Source organism: Camelina sativa, chromosome 19 (assembly GCF_000633955.1).
Source record: "Camelina sativa cultivar DH55 chromosome 19, Cs, whole genome shotgun sequence".
NCBI classification, from domain to species: domain Eukaryota; kingdom Viridiplantae; phylum Streptophyta; class Magnoliopsida; order Brassicales; family Brassicaceae; genus Camelina; species Camelina sativa.
This window is the reverse complement of record NC_025703.1, coordinates 1,588,777-1,609,625: the sequence shown is the minus strand read 5'-3', so window position 1 is coordinate 1,609,625 and position 20,849 is coordinate 1,588,777. Positions and strand designations below refer to the sequence as shown.

Below are 20,849 nucleotides of genomic sequence, written 5' to 3'. Positions count from 1 at the left end.
TATATATATATGCATCATCTTGGAATGTTATTTTAAGTGAGGACCAGATCTCTACTACATATATTTATGTTTAATGAGTAGTACCTCGGCGTCCTAATTTATAAAAAATCCTTTTATATATAGTTTTTTTAGGACCCCTAAGCAAATGCTTTATCTTTGTTATACTTTTAATAATGCTCGTTTATGGATTCCTTTTCAAAGTATTATTTGTTAATTGCTCTAGTTTTAGACTTTTTCTAATTAATTATTATTGTCTTTTGAGTGCGGTTTAGGGCTTCCTTTTCAATAAAATATCACAAGGAACATATGATTTTCTACACAACGCTTTTTCGAATTTCTATAGAATTCTTAAATTACTTACAAATTAAACATTAAAATCAGGTCTGCTCATTTGATAATTATTTATTTATATATATAGATATATATTATTTAAATTGAGTTTAACTTCATCATTTGGAAGAAAGTGCTGACTTTGTTGTTGAAAATGGCTCTAAAAAAATAAATTTATATATGTACTTTTTTGTCACACCTGATTAATATCAAAAACTAGTTTTCTCATAAATAAAACAGAAGATCCATATATACTACTTAATTAATTATAAGAAATTCAGAAGGTGGATATATAATTTTTTGTTGTTTACTCTGCTTGAGTACTAGTTGGATATGATCTAAATAAATTATATATTTACATTACTACAGGGAACTAACATGAATAATGCAAAATTCACTTCTCTAATCATGTTTAGTATTATGCATATATGCCCGAGAAAGTACGGCCGGATATGAATAAATAATTAGCAAGTCCATTAGGGTTTGCGTTTTGCAAGAGGAACCCATGTGGTACCATGTGAATAGGTACTCCTCTATTCGCATACCATTGTTTATGATTTTTGATTAAAAGATGGTCAAGAAAGCCTAGAAAATTGTTAAAATGACGACACTTATAAGCTGGCAATTACAAGAGGTATCTTATTATATAGAACACTTGTATTAAGAAATAAATTTGGTATATTAATTGCATTGGACTCGCAGTACTATGCCATAAAAACATATATGTACATATATATAACAAATAAGTTTTGCAGTCGATTGATTTAATTATTTTAGTTGAAGCTGACTACCGATTCTTTGTATATATTTGACCGTTGCAGAATGCAGATCATTCACAAAACCATTATAAATCCAATATTGTTAGGTTTCAGTCCAAACGATTTGATTTTCCAAAAGACACATGCATTTATACGCAAAATATTTTATTTTCATTTGAAATAGATATATTACTTAAATAAATTAGGGTAACTTAATTACTAGTTATAGATATTTTTGTTGTATACACATCATCTCTTTGACTAGTGCATATTCTAATGAAGATATATAGTGGCACTTAATAGTGTGTTAAAGGAATATATTAATATGAATTTTTGCATGCAATCCTAATTCTCTAAAAAAATAGTGGAGCTGATGCTCTTCGCAAATGATATTTTATGCATGTTACAACAAATAAATCACTCCCCCAAATGTATTAAATAAATTGTCTGTATAAATGTGGATTCGAACCAACGTACGTATAACTTCCTGGAATCGGCGTGACTTCATCTTTCTTGTTCTTTCTAAAGGATATATATATATATATATATATATATATATATATATATATATATATGTTAATGTACATTGCTTAAACAATGTTTCTCTTAATCGAGTTATAATCCGATTGTCTTGTTAATATATGTATATATGGGGTTGTTTACACGTATTAATTTATTGTATAATTTATAGCAAAATAAAACCAATATATGATTAATGAGGCTAGGTGTGTGTGTGTGTGTGTGAGGCCTGTAATTCCCAATCCAATAAATGCATGCACACATACGTATATGTATATTTATATTCTTAATATATTAGAAAAAATATATCTTATATTTCTAGTGTAAATCTATTAACCATGGAAATTAAAGGAGTTAGACCAAGCACTTAGAGTTTATCATTTTCAAATTATATACTATAGCCTATAATTAATGCTAATCATACATTCAAAAAATGGTCAACCCCAAGGTGCTTAATTAAATTTAATGAGGATCAATCATACACATATATCTATATATGCACACATAACTTCATTATATAAAATGGAGCATCAAACAAAGAGAAAACTTTATAATAAGAGAACATAAAAACACAAGTAAGCTAAGTGAAATTTAGCAAATAAAAATCATAGTCAAGATCAGAGAACATAATATAATGTACGCACTCACACTATATAGCTCACTAGTAGCAATTAAGTAGCAACTGACTGGTTTTCATCATCATCATAAAAAAATATCGTTATAATTCTTATTGTTAACTTCTGTAAAATAAAAAGCCATTTCAACGTACGTTAAAATCCTGACCTAGCTTGAGCCCAACCATAAGCTTCTTGGCCGCTCATCTGTCCACCTCCGCCACTGCCGCCACCATTAGAAACCAGATTTCCAGGCATGTTGTACACTGGAAGTCCTTGGTTAGCGTCGCCTCCACCACCACCGCTGCTCAGCGGCGAACCTCCGCCTCCCAGCTGCCCTGGAACCACTCCTCCGCTGCCACCACCGCCATCTCTCTCTGCTGCCTCTTCCTCTTCCAAAGGCAATCTCTCGTAAGTAGCGTTAGAGAACGTGGCCGCGATCAGCATCACTGGACCAGCCGCCATCAATGGGCCAACCACGCTTCCTCCAACAACCTGACCTTGACCACCGGCTAAGTAAATTGTTAAACCGGTGGAACNTAGTAGCAACTGACTGGTTTTCATCATCATCATAAAAAAACATCGTTATAATTCTTATTGTTAACTTCTGTAAAATAAAAAGCCATTTCAACGTACGTTAAAATCCTGACCTAGCTTGAGCCCAACCATAAGCTTCTTGGCCGCTCATCTGTCCACCTCCGCCACTGCCGCCACCATTAGAAACCAGATTTCCAGGCATATTATACACTGGAAGACCTTGGTTAGCGTCGCCTCCACCACCACCGCTGCTCAGCGGCGAACCTCCGCCTCCCAGCTGCCCTGGAACCACTCCTCCGCTGCCTCCACCGCCGCCTCTCTCTGCTGCCTCTTCCTCCTCCAAAGGCAATCTCTCGTAAGTAGCGTTAGAGAACGTGGCCGCGATCAGCATCACTGGACCAGCCGCCATCAATGGGCCAACCACGCTTCCTCCAACAACCTGACCTTGACCACCGGCTAAGTAAATTGTTAAACCGGTGGAACCAGGTGGAGCCGGTCCTGGCAAGAAAGAACCGGTCAAAGAAAGAATCTCAAACCTCCCTTGCAAAGCCAAAACCGCCGCACCACCAGGAGCTGCGGCAACCGTAGCCGTCGATGGTTGACGGAGGGTGACGTTAGCCACAGTGCCGTTTCCACTTAAGATGCAGATGCCACGTTGACGCCGCCTGGCGAAAGTAGCTAGGGTTTCGATGACGTCAGTCCCACTAGCGATCTCCATGACATGGCTCTTCAGAGCATTCGGGGAATCGCGCGTGACGAAGATCGGTGGCTTTGGTTTGTTCTTAGAACCAGCAGGGCGTCCACGTGGACGGCGCGTGGGGGCTTCTACGGCTCCTTCACGTGGCTCGTGGTCGTCTCCACTCAAGTTGTCTCTATCGTCGTCGTTGTTGTTGTCGACTTCTTGGTGATGATGATGGTTGTTATGACCTGAGTCCATGGCCATATTCATGGAGATGTGGAGATCTGGTTTCTTTAACTGAGAGGAACCAGGCGGTGTCGTTTCGAGGCCGGAGAGGTTCACTTGTCCTGTCCACCATGGATTCGCCATTAAAGCCCTAGAGAGGTTAAATTCTGAGTATATATGCAAGAAGTGGAAACCTAAGAAATAAGTGATTTTAGATCAGGAGAAGATGAAGAAAAAAACGAGAAACCTACAAGAGGTGATAATATTTTTCAGATCTTGATTTCTTAACACTTTTGCAAGTTTTTGTGTTGTGAGAAACACAAGACAAACTGACGAAAGGTTAATTAAAAGAACACGACAAAGAATGATACTAAGCAAGAAAGAGAAAATATGTAATGTAAGCTAACTTATAAAGTAAGTAGAAGCATATGTAAGTATATCTTATACATATATATAAATACGTATATACGAATAGGCGTCTATAAAAAAAAAATATACAGTAATTAAAACAAATCCCACAACTCAAGGCTTGAGAGAGTGACATAAATATATTTAATTAAGAAAGAAAAAAAGTCGTATTATGCATTGTACAAGATGATTTTGTCATTTGAGATAAATTTTGTTAAATGGCACTTTAAACAGTATTATAATAATTGGTTAAGATAATTTTCTTTAAACCTGTCATTTTGTATTTTGTCTTTTTTAAGTTAGCGTTATAATTGATGTGTGGGGTCGAGCGCCGAGGTTGAAACTAATGGGGCGCACGATCGTTTTCCCATTACACTGATTTTATTTCGAAAGTTGAATCATAAGGTTTTTTCGAATATAAAACTTCTGTATAAAATAATATCTATGTAGTGTTCATTGGATCGAAATATATTTAAATCGAATCTACAACAGCATATATAATTGGATACTTGAAGGAAATGACTTCTATTGAAACCTTCACACTGTGTATGTGGACGTTTCCAAGTGTAAACTTACCAAGAAAACATTATATACCTTAAATTTTGAAAATACATACAAAAACGTTATAACAAATGATTTTCGGTTTCCAGATCCTTTTCAAACTTTACGTTTTAATACCATATATAGTTTTCCCTTTGAATATAAGAATTTGTTTCCATATTTGATTATGGAAGTCCTCTAAAACTTCTTATAAAAATCAAAAACACAATTTAAACTGAGTTTACACTGCTTACACAAATATGTATGACTTTTTAATGTTAAAAATCATTTCAGGTTAAGAATAATATATTTGGTGGGAATAATATAGAGTATATGCATACACGCATGCATCGTAAGAAACTTAACTAGGAGATTATGTATTGATGGATCAAAGCATACTTATTAAAAGTTACGACTTACTAGTAGCATGTCAAAAATAGGTTTTTCTAATTAATGTATCTATATCTCAGTGACTCCTCTCAACATGGCAAAATTAACCAATCTTTGCAGCCACCTCCGTATCATATTATTATTATCCATTTGTCTAAGGTAAAGGCTAATCTATCATCGCCTTCGATTGTAACTTGATATGCATACATACCCACATATTGTTTTTTTTTTTACATATATTGTTGTATATATGTATATATAAATATTTTCGAAATTTTATTATGTCCAAAGTAAAACTAAATTATTAAAAATTTACAAGTCGTTTACTTTAGTCTTTTCTAGTACTGTTCTTTTTTTTGCTACTCAACAACTCTCAACTAAAACATTATTTATGTATAAATATAGCTAAAACATTATTTGTTGATTAATTAAATGGAGGTAGACAAAAAAGCCAAAGGGTGGTTGAACTCCTCGGGACTACATAAACCGCACACAATAATGAAACAAAAAGAATTAATAGTGTAAAAATAAACTGTATATACCGATTGTATGATTTTGTTTTGTGTTCTTTACTATTACTATACACTTTAACAAGTCTTATCTCTGTTATCATTAATAAATTTGTAAAATTAGAGGTACTNAAAAAAAAAAAAAAAAAAAAAAAAGAGGTACTTTAGTTAACACTTGTGGCACTAGTTGATGATTTGAAAGCTAATATGAGTCTTTGAAGGTATGGAGTTCAATGGTAAGAGACTACAAAATAAATCTGAATATGGAACAAAAACAAAAAAAATTACTTTCATCATCCCAATTCCCCCACACATCTCAGAGTCACAATATCGTTAATGGGTTACGTAAAACTAATTGGGCCGAGAATATTTCATAAAAGGCCCAAAAGGCGAACACAAGTCAGTTTAGGCTCCTCCTCCTGTCTTCGTCTCCGTCGACGAACCAGAGAGAGAGAGAGAGAGAGAGATGGCGGACAATTTATTCTCCGGGCTGCCACCTCCTTCTTCCGCTCAGCAGCAAGAGCTACCAATTTCTCCAAAACCAGATGAGTCGAAGAATGAAACTTCCTCTTCAGCTCCGACTCTGGTTCTCAAGAGTGCCCTGAAGCGATCGAAGCCACATGAATCTGCTGCACCCAATGTTTCAGGTTAGCTTTATTTAATCTGAATTTGATTTCGTTTTTAATAATTTTTTTCTCTTTGATTTTGGCGTCTCTTCTTGTTTCCTGCTTTGAACTTACTTCTTCAGCTTTCTTGAAATCTCTGTTTTACATTGATGATTAGGGCTGTGAACCTTTTTTTTTAAAAACCCTAATTTAGTGCTCTATTTTTTTAAGTCTATCTCTTACTGATCTGATTTAGTGCTCAAATGTAACAGCTCCTCCTGTTCTCAAGAGCGCACTTAAGCGATCAAAACCAGCAGTATCTACACGGGAACCAGAACCAGAACCGGAAGGTAGTGTTTTAGCTACTTGAACTTATACGCTTCACAAGTTAGAATAAGAATGTAACCATCAACTTGTAATAAATCTTTAATATAATTGGTGCAGCCCCTAAAAAGCGTCTACAGTTCAAGACATCAACTGATGCATCAGAGGAACAAGTGATTGAAGCGATGCAGAAGATAACATCTCACATCAAGAACCCTTCCAAATTCTCCAAAGCCTCAAAGCTTGCGATACGGCTGATCCAAGCTGGAAGTGTGAAGCCAGAAACAAGCAGCTACTTCATTGCCATACTTGAAGCTGCCATGTCGTCTAACACTCCTTGTACAGATCGATTGGTTCGAGCAGACTTTCATGCATTGTTCTCAGCAGCACAAGATGTTGTCGAGGTAAACAAATAAAAATTCATGGTTGAAGATATTGAACTAAATCATTAGAGCAGAAGGGGCAGATTTTTATGAAAGTTCTTATCTTTTGTTTTCAATCAGTGCCTTGATAAAAGCCAGAAGAATCTGCNACTTTCATCATCGCAATTCCCCCCACACATCACAGAGTCACAATATCGTTAATGGGTTACGTAAAACTAATTGGGCCGAGAATATTTCATAGAAGGCCCAAAAGGCGAACACAAGTCAGTTTAGGCTCCTCCTCCTGTCTTTGTCTCCGTCGACGAACCAGAGAGAGAGAGATGGCGGACAATTTATTCTCCGGGCTGCCACCTCCTTCTTCCGCTCAGCAGCAAGAGCTACCAATTTCTCCAAAACCAGATGAGTCGAAGAATGAAACTTCCTCTTCAGCTCCGACTCTGGTTCTCAAGAGTGCCCTGAAGCGATCGAAGCCACATGAATCTGCTGCACCCAATGTTTCAGGTTAGCTTTATTTAATCTGAATTTGATTTCGTTTTTAATAATTTTTTTCTCTTTGATTTTGGCGTCTCTTCTTGTTTCCTGCTTTGAACTTACTTCTTCAGCTTTCTTGAAATCTCTGTTTTACATTGATGATTAGGGCTGTGAACCTTTTTTTTTAAAAACCCTAATTTAGTGCTCTATTTTTTTAAGTCTATCTCTTACTGATCTGATTTAGTGCTCAAATGTAACAGCTCCTCCTGTTCTCAAGAGCGCACTTAAGCGATCAAAACCAGCAGTATCTACACGGGAACCAGAACCAGAACCGGAAGGTAGTGTTTTAGCTACTTGAACTTATACGCTTCACAAGTTAGAATAAGAATGTAACCATCAACTTGTAATAAATCTTTAATATAATTGGTGCAGCCCCTAAAAAGCGTCTACAGTTCAAGACATCAACTGATGCATCAGAGGAACAAGTGATTGAAGCGATGCAGAAGATAACATCTCACATCAAGAACCCTTCCAAATTCTCCAAAGCCTCAAAGCTTGCGATACGGCTGATCCAAGCTGGAAGTGTGAAGCCAGAAACAAGCAGCTACTTCATTGCCATACTTGAAGCTGCCATGTCGTCTAACACTCCTTGTACAGATCGATTGGTTCGAGCAGACTTTCATGCATTGTTCTCAGCAGCACAAGATGTTGTCGAGGTAAACAAATAAAAATTCATGGTTGAAGATATTGAACTAAATCATTAGAGCAGAAGGGGCAGATTTTTATGAAAGTTCTTATCTTTTGTTTTCAATCAGTGCCTTGATAAAAGCCAGAAGAATCTGCTGACCATATGGACATACAAAGCAGTTGTGGCTAATGACCTCTTCACTGATGACAGCTTTGTGGTAAGAATTTTGTGTTACCTTAGTCTCTGACTTATACCAATATTTTGGACTATGTCTGGCTTTAGTTGCGTACTTTTAGAATATAGATTGCCTCCGTTACTATGTTATGACCTGTAATATGGATATTGTTGTCTTGATAGTTATCCTTTGAGGTTGTCATAGTGTCTCATTTACATTGTTTTTTCGTGTAGTTTTCCAAGACTGCTACTCGAATAAAGGAGGCTATATTTGATCTTCCGGTTTCAACTGAGGAGGATGATGTGGAAGAAGCTGCTATTCTTGAAGAAGCGGCGCTGAAGGACAACCGAGATGGCCAGACAACACAGGACGTGGCTGAAGCTGCTTCAGCTGGAGATAATGAAAATGTCAAGTCTGATCCCTTTGGGCTCGATGCCTTGATTCCCAGTTCCGGAAAGAAAAATTGTAAAACAAAGATAAGGAGACCAAATGAAGATGCAGATGCCGACGAGAACAAGAGGTTTCTCAGGTCAAAAAGAGAAGCTTTGATTACATGCTTGGAGATTGCTGCACGCCGTTACAAAGTTCCATGGTAAGAACACTTCCATGATTCACATGATCCATTGAACTGAATACATAGCATTGAACTTGTTATTATGTCAGAACTGCTAAATTGAGGAATGATTGGATTAATTTTCAGGTGCCAAACTGTTATAGACATATTGGTGAAACATGCCTTTGAGAACGTGTCAAGGTTCACATCACAACAGAGACAAGCAGTGGAGAAACTCTGGGCTTCTGTTCGTGAACAACATCTCCGTAGGAAGCAAGGCAAATCAGTCACAGGAAAACTCGACGTGACAGCTTTTGAAGCGCTTCAGGATAAATACGCCAATGAGAAAATGAGCATCCGGAGCTCAGTTGGAGCCAGCGGTGAACGCCGTGCACAGCAATGGCTCGGTTAATAAAACATTTACCAATCTAAAAAAGTCTGATTCGTAGGATGTTTTACACTAAGACAGGAACTAGAATGCAAATAGAGAAAATCGTGCTCTGTTTCTGATTGTGTCTTAGAACCAAAAAGTTTCCAACTTTATCCAAAAATTTTACATGATTATATATCACTCAGTAATCTATTACAGGATAGGATATGGGTATTGTTGATTCTATATATCAGTCCTAGTTTTCATGACTCGTCTGCCAATCATCATCATCTTCTCTTGGCGGCCTCACCACCAACAAAACCATCCCTAAACTCTTCTTCACCTCTCTCGCCTTCAGCTCTGATCCTTTCTCTAGCTTCAGCCCGTTCTCAGCTACCACGAGGTAATACCCGTCATCAGCCTCCACTGCATTCCTCTCCCTATCGGTGACAACCAGTAAAGGCTCCTCTTTCCCGTCCCAAGGCAGTACTTTTCTATCATCCCTGAAAGAAACAGCTACACCGCCTTTCCCAATGGCTGCCACTGGGTTCCAAGCAGGAAGCACAACCCATCTCCTCCATCCTTTCTCAGCCTCAACCACCTTGAAATCTCCTCCAGCTATGATCTCCATTGGAGCTTCAAGAATCTTCTTTTCCCCTTCCGATGCTTTACAAACGGGCAAAACTATCACCGAGCTCGCTCCTGCTACTTCTCCAAACTTAAGCCTCACCACCGGAACCCGAACAGCTACGACCTCCTCTTTCTTCTCCTTCTCCTTATCTTCTTCCTTCTCCCCATATAGGTCCTTGTTTAACTTGTTCTTGGCCTTTTCGGATTGAGCAACATCCAATGCTTGTAGAAGCATTGTGGTTCTCTGTTCCGATGGGTTCTTGTTCTCTCTGCTCTGCCTGTAATACAAGTAGGCGAGACAATCTCCTGGTAAATTGTAATCAAAATCCAACCAACCAACGTCTCCGCGTCGGCTAGGGTAATCCTTAATGGCTCGCGCCAAATCTTGCGCGCCTTTGGAATCAATATTGCGATCGATGATGAACGTGGCCGCCGCAACACGCTGCGTATTGCTGAGGAGACGAATCTCGTAGAGAAGCTCTGCACCGCCGGTGTCGAACGCGGCGATGAGCTCCGGCTCATGGAGAGATTGAAGAATCGAGTCACGAACTTTCGCGCCGACGATAAGACGGTTCTGTTCGATGCTTGTGATACCTGTGAGCTCTTCGATGTTGGGAGGAATTAAGCCATCGGAGTAGAGAGAAGAGATGAGTGGTGCGTATTCGAACCAGAGAGCTAATCGACCGGAGAGGATTTCGATTTTACCGGCGGAATCGAGTGAACGGAACTGAGGTGGAATCGGAGATGACGGTGGTCGGAATGGTTGGTAAAGCTGTCGCTTAGCCGGAGGGTTTTTGGGAATCATGTTGGCTGAGCCTTTTCTGGGTATCATTGAAGCGGTTACGGTAAAGGAAACGGTACGTGGTAACGGATTAACGGGTCGGGTATTCGGGTTAGTGAATAATCCATGAGTAGTGGATTGTGTGAAAGGCGAGGATGAGATTGAGGATTTGAGAGAAAACATGGTAAGGTGAGTTGAGTTGAGAGGTGTGTTGCAGAGTGTGTAGACGAAGATGGTGGTAACGTAGTCTTATCTCGAACGATTGTGACTAAACCAACCGGTTTGGAAACGGATCTAAACCGGATTGGGATAAATCGTATATTCCTTTTGAACCAAGAAAAAGATATTTCTCCTAGTCGAACCAAGATAAATATCTCTCTCTTTTCTATTTTTTTTATTTATAAAGATCTCTCTTTTTTAATTACCAGTTTTTATTTTACTAGTTTAGAGAAATTGTTACACACATCTAATACTAATGATGCGACTCGATTAGCATGGTGACAGTCGGATATGGATGATGTAGTGTATATTTGGTTCTTTTGATTAGAAAGACATAGAATAAAATAATTATAATATGTTTTTTTTTAATTGTATTTGGGGTTCATCATGGCAAATTAAAAGAGAGAAAACAAAAAAACATATCAATGCTAAATGAAAAGACAATTGGTTTTGATAATCACTTGGTGCAACAAACATTTGTTTGCAAAAATATCACAAGTAGCACATTGTCAGAATGCGAATCCACCCTTCTTACTAGCTAGCACTAATTAAAATAAATATGTCATGAATCTTAACTATACCATATGCATTTTTCTTTAGACGATTTCAAAACTTTTATATGAATGTGAACATTATTATGATGGATATATAAAAGTACGCATTAGAATTTAAGTGTTGATTAACCATAACCATAAGCCAATTGCTTCATATATTACAATATAAGCACATTCTCTTAATTACTTCCTCCATAGCATTTACGAATTCTTGTCTAGATCAATCAACTCTATTAAAATCGAGCATACTTATATATACATTGCCACACTCTTAATTTACTCTAATTAAACCTTAATCATATCGAAACCACATAGCTGCAAATAATTAATTGCTTTTGTCATCTCCTATTAAAGTTGATCATCATCCATGGATGACTTATTATTTTCATATGTAACAATGATTATTGTGCAATTGTTTTTAAGTCCCAATCCCACTATGGTTAGAGTATTTTGTTCTTAAAATATGTATATCAAACACACAATAATATTGTTTTCCATAACAGAGAGTAAGGAAATTTTTGGATTTCTTAAAAATCATCTTAGTAACTAGGAAAATAATTAGAATCTAAATAAAATTAAACCAAGCATATATCTAAATAAATTTTATGATTTTTTTATATAGAATTTCTCTTAAAAATAAAACTTATGCATGGTGATAGTTGAATAGACTTATATAGAGTGTATACTTGGTACTTTTGATTAGAAAGACATAAAATAAGATAATTATATTATAATATTATTGCATTTGTGGTTCATCATGGCAAAAAGAAAAAAACATATTATCAATGCTAATTGCAAAGACAAATATTGGTTTTTATGATCACTTGGTGCAACAACATTTGTTTTTAAAAATATCAGAAGTAGCACATTGTCCGGATGCAAACCCAACCTTCATACAGTCTACCTTACATTTACCATTCCCGTACGTTGACGAACAAGTAGTCGGGCACATATCATCGATTCTCCCTGTTGGTTTGATCTCTGCATATCCACAAAGTCACCACACATGCATAAATATCATATACAATCATATATAGATTATGGATATGTCAATGTTCTTTGATTTAAAATGATGAAACTTACATTAGTAAAAAACAGCATAGAAATAAAAATGTTACCTGAAGCCAAGACGTTGTAACTCGACAAAGAAGCTGCCAATACTATCAAGAGTAAAAAGGTCACTGAAGTCTTTGTGATGCACATTTTCTTGATTGTAGTATACTCTATATATCAAGTTATCTACTATAATATAGTATAATATTGGACAAATCTGTTATGTGATTTTTTAGATTGTAATTGCAAGCTCTATTTATAGGGCATTTAGGTTTTTGGGGTTCAAAAAAAAAGTTTACAATTCTTTTTTTGTTACCATTGATGCTTCTTTCATATATACTAATAATATATTTCTTAACATTGCTGGCTCTTCCACAAATACTAAACAATATTTTTTCTGACTAGAAGATATTTAAATTTTTATGACTATTTTTACATACAAAACTTTTTTTTTTAATTTGTTTAAAAACTAAGGTTAACCTTTTAGAAAAAAAAAATAAGGTTAACCGGATGCTAAAATAAAATCATATACTAACTTTATCAAATTATCTGAGAATCATATACATGTCTAGAAAATAGTAAGAACTCCATTTTGAGCATTTTCATTGAAAATTAGAAATTTCCACCGCATCCATGCAGTTGATGAATTTTTTTTGGTGAAATTTTCCAAGTTTTAGATGAATTTTTACTTTTTTAAACTACCCTCCTAAAGATAATTTGTTCACAATCGTTTACAAAATGTTTTCAAACAACTCTGACCATCCAAACCAAGCATACCACACACATCAATGGACAATGGCTCAGCTATGTTGACCATCCGAATCGAGCATACACACACATCGATGGCTCATCTCTCCTTACTAGCTAGCACTAATTAAAGTAAACATGTCGTGCATCTTAACTACACCATATGCGTTCTTCTTTAGACGATTTTAAAAACTTTTATATGAATGTGAACATCATTATGATGGATATATAAAAGTACGCATCAGAGTTTTAGTGTTGATTAACCATAACCATAAGCCAATTGCTTCATATATTAAAATATAAGCACATTCTCTTAATTACTTCCTTCATAGCATTTACGAACAAGAAAATTCTTGTCTAGATCAATCAACTCTATTAAAATCGAGCATACTTATATATACATTGCCACACTCATAATTTACTCTAATTAAACCTTAATCATATCGAAACCACATAGCTGCAAATAATTAATTGCTTTTGTCATCTCCTATTAAAGTTGATCATCATCCATGAATGACTTATTATTTACATATGTAACAATGATTATTGTGCAATTGTTTTTAAGTCTCAATCCCACTATGGTTAGAGTATTTTGTTCTTAAAATATGTATATCAAACACACAATAATATTGTTTTCCATAACAGAGAGTAAGGAAATTTTTGGATTTCTTAAAAATCATCTTAGTAACTAGGAAAATAATTAGAATCTAAATAAAATTAAACCAAGCATATATCTAAATAAATTTTATGATTTTTTTATATAGAATTTCTCTTAAAAATAAAACTTATGCATGGTGATAGTTGAATAGACTTATATAGAGTGTATACTTGGTACTTTTGATTAGAAAGACATAAAATAAGATAATTATATTATAATTTTATTGCATTTGTGGTTCATCATGGCAAAAAGAAAAAAACATATTATCAATGCCAATTGCAAAGACAAATATTGGTTTTTATGATCACTTGGTGCAACAACATTTGTTTTTAAAAATATCAGAAGTAGCACATTTTCCGGATGCAAACCCAACCTTCATACAGTCTACCTTACATTTACCATTCCCGTACGTTGCCGAACAAGTAGTCGGACACATATCATCGATTCTCCCTGTTGGTTTGATCTCTGCATATCCACAAAGTCACCACACATGCATAAATATCATATACAATCATATATAGATTATGGATATGTCAATGTTCTTTGATTTAAAATGATAGAAACTTACATTAGTAAAAAACAGCATAGAAATAAAAATGTTACCTGAAGCCAAGACGTTGTAACTCGACAAAGAAGCTGCCAATACTATCAAGAGTAAAAAGGTCACTGAAGTCTCTATATATCAAGTTATCTACTATAATATAGTATAATATTGGACAAATCTGTTATGTGATTTTTTAGATTGTAATTGCAAGCTCTATTTATAGGGCATTTAGGTTTTTGGGGTTCAAAAAAAAAGTTTACAATTCTTTTTTTGTTACCATTGATGCTTCTTTCATATATACTAATAATATATTTCTTAACATTGCTGGCTCTTCCACAAGTACTAAACAATATTTTTTCTGACTAGAAGATATTTAAATTTTTATGACTATTTTTACATACAAAACTTTTTTTTAATTTGTTTAAAAACTAAGGTTAACCTTTTAGAAAAAAAAATAAGGATGACCGGATGCTAAAATAAAATCATATACTAACTTTATCAAATTATCTGAGAATCATATACATGTCTAGAAAATAGTAAGAACTCCATTTTGAACATTTTCATTGAAAATTAGAAATTTCCACCGCATCCATGCAGTTGATGAATTTTTTTTGGTGAAATTTTCCAAGTTTTAGATGAGTTTTTACTTTTTTAAACTACCCTCCTAAAGATAATTTATTCACAATCGTTTACAAAATGTTTTCAAACAACTCTGACCATCCAAACCAAGCATACCACACACATCAATGGACAATGGCTCAGCTATGTTGACCATCCGAATCGAGCATACACACACATCGATGACTCATCTCTCCTTACTAGCTAGCACTAATTAAAGTAAACATGTCATGAATCTTAACTACACCATATGCGTTCTTCTTTAGACGATTTTAAAAACTTTTTTTATGAATGTGAACATCATTATGATGGATATATAAAAGTACGCATCAGAGTTTTAGTGTTGATTAACCATAACCATAAGCCAATTGCTTCATATATTAAAATATAAGCACATTCTCTTAATTACTTCCTCCATAGCATTTACGAACAAGAAAATTCTTGTCTAGATCAATCAACTCTATTAGAATCGAGCATACTTATATATATATTGCCACACTCTTAATTTACTCTAATTAAACATTAATCATATCGAAACCACATAGCTGCAAATAATTAATTGCTTTTGTTGTCTCCTATTTAAATTGATCATCATCCATGAATGACTTATTATTTACATATGTAACAATGATTATTGTGCAATTGTTTTTAAGTCTCAATCCCACTATGGTTAGAGTATTTTGTTCTTAAAATATGTATATCAAACACACAATAATATTGTTTTCCATAACAGAGAGTAAGGAAATTTTTGGATTTCTTAAAAATCATCTTAGTAACTAGGAAAATAATTAGAATCTAAATAAAATTAAACCAAGCATATATCTAAATAAATTTTATGATTTTTTTATATAGAATTTCTCTTAAAAATAAAACTTATGCATGGTGATAGTTGAATAGACTTATATAGAGTGTATACTTGGTACTTTTGATTAGAAAGACATAAAATAAGATAATTATATTATAATTTTATTGCATTTGTGGTTCATCATGGCAAAAAAAAAAAAAACATATTATCAATGCCAATTGCAAAGACAAATATTGGTTTTTATGATCACTTGGTGCAACAACATTTGTTTTTAAAAATATCAGAAGTAGCACATTGTCCGGATGCAAACCCAACCTTCATACAGTCTACCTTACATTTACCATTCCCGTACGTTGCCGAACAAGTAGTCGGACACATATCATCGATTCTCCCTGTTGGTTTGATCTCTGCATATCCACAAAGTCACCACACATGCATAAATATCATATACAATCATATATAGATTATGGATATGTCAATGTTCTTTGATTTAAAATGATGAAACTTACATTAGTAAAAAACAGCATAGAAATAAAAATGTTACCTGAAGCCAAGACGTTGTAACTCGACAAAGAAGCTGCCAATACTATCAAGAGTAAAAAGGTCACTGAAGTCTTTGTGATGCACATTTTCTTGATTGTAGTATACTCTATATATCAAGTTATCTACTATAATATAGTATAATATTGGACAAATCTGTTATGTGATTTTTTAGATTGTAATTGCAAGCTCTATTTATAGGGCATTTAGGTTTTTGGGGTTCAAAAAAAAAGTTTACAATTCTTTTTTTGTTACCATTGATGCTTCTTTCATATATACTAATAATATATTTCTTAACATTGCTGGCTCTTCCACAAATACTAAACAATATTTTTTCTGACTAGAAGATATTTAAATTTTTATGACTATTTTTACATACAAAACTTTTTTTTTTAATTTGTTTAAAAACTAAGGTTAACCTTTTAGAAAAAAAAATAAGGTTGACCGGATGCTAAAATAAAATCATATACTAACTTTATCAAATTATCTGAGAATCATATACATGTCTAGAAAATAGTAAGAACTCCATTTTGAACATTTTCATTGAAAATTAGAAATTTCCACCGCATCCATGCAGTTGATGAATTTTTTTTGGTGAAATTTTCCAAGTTTTAGATGAGTTTTTACTTTTTTAAACTACCCTCCTAAAGATAATTTATTCACAATCGTTTACAAAATGTTTTCAAACAACTCTGACCATCCAAACCAAGCATACCACACACATCAATGGACAATGGCTCAGCTATGTTGACCATCCGAATCGAGCATACACACACATCGATGACTCATCTCTCCTTACTAGCTAGCACTAATTAAAGTAAACATGTCATGAATCTTAACTACACCATATGCGTTCTTCTTTAGACGATTTTAAAAACTTTTTTTATGAATGTGAACATCATTATGATGGATATATAAAAGTACGCATCAGAGTTTTAGTGTTGATTAACCATAACCATAAGCCAATTGCTTCATATATTAAAATATAAGCACATTCTCTTAATTACTTCCTCCATAGCATTTACGAACAAGAAAATTCTTGTCTAGATCAATCAACTCTATTAGAATCGAGCATACTTATATATATATTGCCACACTCTTAATTTACTCTAATTAAACCTTAATCATATCGAAACCACATAGCTGCAAATAATTAATTGCTTTTGTCATCTCCTATTAAAGTTGATCATCATCCATGAATGACTTATTATTTACATATGTAACAATGATTATTGTGCAATTGTTTTTAAGTCTCAATCCCACTATGGTTAGAGTATTTTGTTCTTAAAATATGTATATCAAACACACAATAATATTGTTTTCCATAACAGAGAGTAAGGAAATTTTTGGATTTCTTAAAAATCATCTTAGTAACTAGGAAAATAATTAGAATCTAAATAAAATTAAACCAAGCATATATCTAAATAAATTTTATGATTTTTTTATATAGAATTTCTCTTAAAAATAAAACTTATGCATGGTGATAGTTGAATAGACTTATATAGAGTGTATACTTGGTACTTTTGATTAGAAAGACATAAAATAAGATAATTATATTATAATTTTATTGCATTTGTGGTTCATCATGGCAAAAAAAAAAAAAACATATTATCAATGCCAATTGCAAAGACAAATATTGGTTTTTATGATCACTTGGTGCAACAACATTTGTTTTTAAAAATATCAGAAGTAGCACATTTTCCGGATGCAAACCCAACCTTCATACAGTCTACCTTACATTTACCATTCCCGTACGTTGCCGAACAAGTAGTCGGACACATATCATCGATTCTCCCTGTTGGTTTGATCTCTGCATATCCACAAAGTCACCACACATGCATAAATATCATATACAATCATATATAGATTATGGATATGTCAATGTTCTTTGATTTAAAATGATGAAACTTACATTAGTAAAAAACAGCATAGAAATAAAAATGTTACCTGAAGCCAAGACGTTGTAACTCGACAAAGAAGCTGCCAATACTATCAAGAGTAAAAAGGTCACTGAAGTCTTTGTGATGCACATTTTCTTGATTGTAGTATACTCTATATATCAAGTTATCTACTATAATATAGTATAATATTGGACAAATCTGTTATGTGATTTTTTAGATTGTAATTGCAAGCTCTATTTATAGGGCATTTAGGTTTTTGGGGTTCAAAAAAAAAGTTTACAATTCTTTTTTTGTTACCATTGATGCTTCTTTCATATATACTAATAATATATTTCTTAACATTGCTGGCTCTTCCACAAATACTAAACAATATTTTTTCTGACTAGAAGATATTTAAATTTTTATGACTATTTTTACATACAAAACTTTTTTTTTTAATTTGTTTAAAAACTAAGGTTAACCTTTTAGAAAAAAAAATAAGGTTGACCGGATGCTAAAATAAAATCATATACTAACTTTATCAAATTATCTGAGAATCATATACATGTCTAGAAAATAGTAAGAACTCCATTTTGAGCATTTTCATTGAAAATTAGAAATTTCCACCGCATCCATGCAGTTGATGAATTTTTTTTGGTGAAATTTTCCAAGTTTTAGATGAGTTTTTACCTTTTTAAACTACCCTCCTAAAGATAATTTATTCACAATCGTTTACAAAATGTTTTCAAACAACTCTGACCATCCAAACCAAGCATACTACACACATCAATGGACAATGGCTCAGCTATGTTGACCATCCGAATCGAGCATACACACACATTGATGGCTCATCTCTCCTTACTAGCTAGCACTAATTAAAGTAAACATGTCATGAATCTTAACTACACCATATGCGTTCTTCTTTAGACAATTTTAAAAACTTTTATATGAATGTGAACATCATTATGATGGATATATAAAACTTTTACACTAGTTTTAGTGTTGATTAACCATAACCATAAGCCAATTGCTTCATATATTAAAATATAAGCACATTCTCTTAATTACTTCCTCCATAGCATTGTAACTCGACTTATAAACCATCTTAGTAACTAGGAAAATAATTAGAGACTAAATAAAGTTAAACCAAGCATATATCTAAATAAAGTTTATGATTTTTTTTTTTAATATAATTTCTCTTTAAAAAAAACTTGTGCATTGTGATAGTTGGATAGACTGATATAGAGTGTATACTTGGTATTTTTGATTAGAAAGACATAAGATAATATAATTATATCTTTTTTTATTGCATTTTTGGTTCATGGCAAATCAAAACAAAAAACAAAAAACACATATCAATGCTAATTGCAAAGATAAAGATTGGTTTTTATCATTTGGTGCAACAACATTTGTTTTCGAAAGGACCAGAAGTAGCACATTGTCCGGATGCAAACCCAGTCTTCCTACAGTCAGCCCCACATTTACCATTTCCGTACGTTGGCGAACAAGTAGTCTTGCACATATCATCGATTCTCCCTGTTGGTTTGATCTCTACATATCCACAAAGTCACCACAAATTCATGAATATCATATACAATCATATATAGATATGTATATATATATATATATATATATATATATATATCAATGTTCTTTCTTTCAAATGATGAAACCTATATTAGCAAACAACAACATATAGATAAAAATGTTACCTGAAGCCAAGACATTGTAACTCGACAAAGAAGCTGCCAATACTATCAAGAGTAAAAAAATCAATGAAGTATTTGTGATGCCCATTTTCTTGCGTGTAGTATACTGTATATATCAAGTTATCAATTATAATGAAGTATAATATTGGATAAATCTGTTATGTGATTTTCTAGATTGTAAGTGCATGCTCTATAAATAGAGCATTTGGGATTTTGTGGTTCAAAAAACAAATTACAATTCTTTTTAGTTACCATTGATGCATCTTTAATAGATGCTAATAATATATTTTTGACTAAAAATTATTTCTTAACATTGGTGGTTCTTCCACATATACTAAACAATATTTTTGGTGACTAAAAGATATTTTTGTTTTTATGACTATTCTTACATATAGAACTTCTTCTTTTTTTCATTTGTTTAAAAACAAAGGTTGACCTTTAAAAAAAAAAAAAATTGATTGGATCCTAGACTAAAATTCTATACTAATTTTGTCGAATTATCTGAGAATCATATACAAGTTTAGAGAAGACTTTGAACTCCATTTTAAACATTTGCATTAAAATTAGAAATTTTCACCGCCTATGAATTTGTTCACCAAGTTTTTTATAAGACTGATTTTTACTTTTTAAACCAACCTCCTAAAGTTCCCTTTTGTTCAAAATTGTTTACAAAATATTTTCAAACAATTCTCAGCTACGTTGACCATCCGAATCAAGAGCATACACACATCAATGGTTCATCTCTCCTTACTAGCACTAATAAAGTTAAAACCAAGCATCTACATAAGATTTATGATTTTTTTAATTTCTCAAAAAAAAAAGACCTTGACGCGGTGTGTCAATAATGACATCAGTCCGATATTTAAATCAATAACTTGTCGTAATAATTGAATAATTAGCAATAAGAGTATGCTAATCGACTTGTGCATGGTGATAGTACTACTACATATGTTTGATTGCTAAAAATATAATAATAAATTTCATTTAATTTATGAAAAAGGTAAAAACCATATAATCCAAGGTAAGATTAGTG

The 20,849-nt window shown here is 33.5% G+C and overlaps 8 protein-coding genes across 10 annotated transcripts; 2 read left to right on the top strand and 6 right to left on the bottom strand.

Annotated features, from left to right (window-relative positions):
* On the bottom strand, positions 2,138-4,069 carry LOC104764083 (AT-hook motif nuclear-localized protein 19). Of its 3 annotated transcripts, none has more exons than XM_010487533.2 (2): positions 3,209-4,069; positions 2,138-2,727 (listed from the first exon to the last, which is right to left on the bottom strand). In XM_010487533.2, exons 1-2 carry the CDS (start codon positions 3,804-3,806, stop codon positions 2,378-2,380), a joined length of 948 nt encoding a protein of 315 aa, XP_010485835.1. In that variant the 5' UTR covers positions 3,807-4,069; the 3' UTR covers positions 2,138-2,377. The 3 variants fall into 3 exon arrangements, with proteins under 3 accessions (XP_010485835.1, XP_019096727.1, XP_010485834.1); XM_019241182.1 differs by having other exon boundaries at positions 2,138-2,741; positions 3,223-4,069; XM_010487532.2 differs by lacking the exon at positions 2,138-2,727 and having other exon boundaries at positions 2,808-4,069.
* Positions 5,926-9,270, top strand: LOC104764081. The gene is made up of 7 exons (XM_010487530.2): positions 5,926-5,975; positions 7,142-7,322; positions 7,553-7,630; positions 7,725-8,008; positions 8,108-8,197; positions 8,389-8,747; positions 8,856-9,270. The coding sequence occupies exons 2-7, from the start codon at positions 7,142-7,144 to the stop codon at positions 9,118-9,120; spliced, it is 1,257 nt and encodes a 418-aa protein (XP_010485832.1). The 5' UTR covers positions 5,926-5,975; the 3' UTR covers positions 9,121-9,270.
* LOC104767327 lies at positions 5,928-7,022 on the top strand. Its single transcript, XM_010491369.1, has 4 exons — positions 5,928-6,156; positions 6,387-6,464; positions 6,559-6,842; positions 6,942-7,022. The coding sequence occupies exons 1-4, from the start codon at positions 5,976-5,978 to the stop codon at positions 7,020-7,022; spliced, it is 624 nt and encodes a 207-aa protein (XP_010489671.1). The 5' UTR covers positions 5,928-5,975.
* LOC104764082 (rubisco accumulation factor 1.2, chloroplastic) lies at positions 9,193-10,725 on the bottom strand. The gene has a single exon (XM_010487531.1). It carries the CDS (start codon positions 10,670-10,672, stop codon positions 9,335-9,337), a length of 1,338 nt encoding a protein of 445 aa, XP_010485833.1. The 5' UTR covers positions 10,673-10,725; the 3' UTR covers positions 9,193-9,334.
* On the bottom strand, positions 14,025-15,039 carry LOC109130765 (defensin-like protein 43). Its single transcript, XM_019240776.1, has 3 exons — positions 14,982-15,039; positions 14,324-14,395; positions 14,025-14,185 (listed from the first exon to the last, which is right to left on the bottom strand). The coding sequence occupies exons 1-3, from the start codon at positions 15,037-15,039 to the stop codon at positions 14,025-14,027; spliced, it is 291 nt and encodes a 96-aa protein (XP_019096321.1).
* LOC109130996 (defensin-like protein 43) lies at positions 15,879-16,373 on the bottom strand. Its single transcript, XM_019241258.1, has 2 exons — positions 16,232-16,373; positions 15,879-16,094 (listed from the first exon to the last, which is right to left on the bottom strand). The coding sequence occupies exons 1-2, from the start codon at positions 16,314-16,316 to the stop codon at positions 15,934-15,936; spliced, it is 246 nt and encodes an 81-aa protein (XP_019096803.1). The 5' UTR covers positions 16,317-16,373; the 3' UTR covers positions 15,879-15,933.
* Positions 17,822-18,316, bottom strand: LOC109130999 (defensin-like protein 43). The gene is made up of 2 exons (XM_019241261.1): positions 18,175-18,316; positions 17,822-18,037 (listed from the first exon to the last, which is right to left on the bottom strand). The coding sequence occupies exons 1-2, from the start codon at positions 18,257-18,259 to the stop codon at positions 17,877-17,879; spliced, it is 246 nt and encodes an 81-aa protein (XP_019096806.1). The 5' UTR covers positions 18,260-18,316; the 3' UTR covers positions 17,822-17,876.
* LOC109131000 (defensin-like protein 43) lies at positions 19,498-19,948 on the bottom strand. Its single transcript, XM_019241262.1, has 2 exons — positions 19,820-19,948; positions 19,498-19,658 (listed from the first exon to the last, which is right to left on the bottom strand). Exons 1-2 carry the CDS (start codon positions 19,902-19,904, stop codon positions 19,498-19,500), a joined length of 246 nt encoding a protein of 81 aa, XP_019096807.1. The 5' UTR covers positions 19,905-19,948.

What these genes read in the sequence shown, in the direction of transcription:
- LOC104764083 (XM_010487533.2), bottom strand. Translation starts at nt 3,806, where the DNA reads ATGGCGAATCCATGGTGGACAGGACAAGTGAACCTCTCCGGCCTCGAA. An exon ending in AACAATTTACTTAGCCGGTG is followed by an intron (nt 2,728 to 3,208) that starts GTCAAGGTCAGG and finishes ACTTAGCCGGTG; the next exon opens with GTCAAGGTCAGGTTGTTGGA.
- LOC104764082 (XM_010487531.1), bottom strand. Translation starts at nt 10,672, where the DNA reads ATGTTTTCTCTCAAATCCTCAATCTCATCCTCGCCTTTCACACAATCC.
- LOC109130999 (XM_019241261.1), bottom strand. Translation starts at nt 18,259, where the DNA reads ATGTGCATCACAAAGACTTCAGTGACCTTTTTACTCTTGATAGTATTG. An exon ending in TTACAACGTCTTGGCTTCAG is followed by an intron (nt 18,038 to 18,174) that starts GTAACATTTTTA and finishes GTGGATATGCAG; the next exon opens with AGATCAAACCAACAGGGAGA.
- LOC104764081 (XM_010487530.2), top strand. Translation starts at nt 7,142, where the DNA reads ATGGCGGACAATTTATTCTCCGGGCTGCCACCTCCTTCTTCCGCTCAG. An exon ending in TCACTGATGACAGCTTTGTG is followed by an intron (nt 8,198 to 8,388) that starts GTAAGAATTTTG and finishes TTTTTCGTGTAG; the next exon opens with TTTTCCAAGACTGCTACTCG. An exon ending in CGCCGTTACAAAGTTCCATG is followed by an intron (nt 8,748 to 8,855) that starts GTAAGAACACTT and finishes ATTAATTTTCAG; the next exon opens with GTGCCAAACTGTTATAGACA.
- LOC109130996 (XM_019241258.1), bottom strand. Translation starts at nt 16,316, where the DNA reads ATGTGCATCACAAAGACTTCAGTGACCTTTTTACTCTTGATAGTATTG. An exon ending in TTACAACGTCTTGGCTTCAG is followed by an intron (nt 16,095 to 16,231) that starts GTAACATTTTTA and finishes GTGGATATGCAG; the next exon opens with AGATCAAACCAACAGGGAGA.
- LOC109130765 (XM_019240776.1), bottom strand. Translation starts at nt 15,039, where the DNA reads ATGGTCAACATAGCTGAGCCATTGTCCATTGATGTGTGTGGTATGCTT. An exon ending in TGGTATGCTTGGTTTGGATG is followed by an intron (nt 14,396 to 14,981) that starts GTCAGAGTTGTT and finishes CTTGATATATAG; the next exon opens with AGACTTCAGTGACCTTTTTA. An exon ending in TTACAACGTCTTGGCTTCAG is followed by an intron (nt 14,186 to 14,323) that starts GTAACATTTTTA and finishes GTGGATATGCAG; the next exon opens with AGATCAAACCAACAGGGAGA.
- LOC109131000 (XM_019241262.1), bottom strand. Translation starts at nt 19,904, where the DNA reads ATGGGCATCACAAATACTTCATTGATTTTTTTACTCTTGATAGTATTG. An exon ending in TTACAATGTCTTGGCTTCAG is followed by an intron (nt 19,659 to 19,819) that starts GTAACATTTTTA and finishes GTGGATATGTAG; the next exon opens with AGATCAAACCAACAGGGAGA.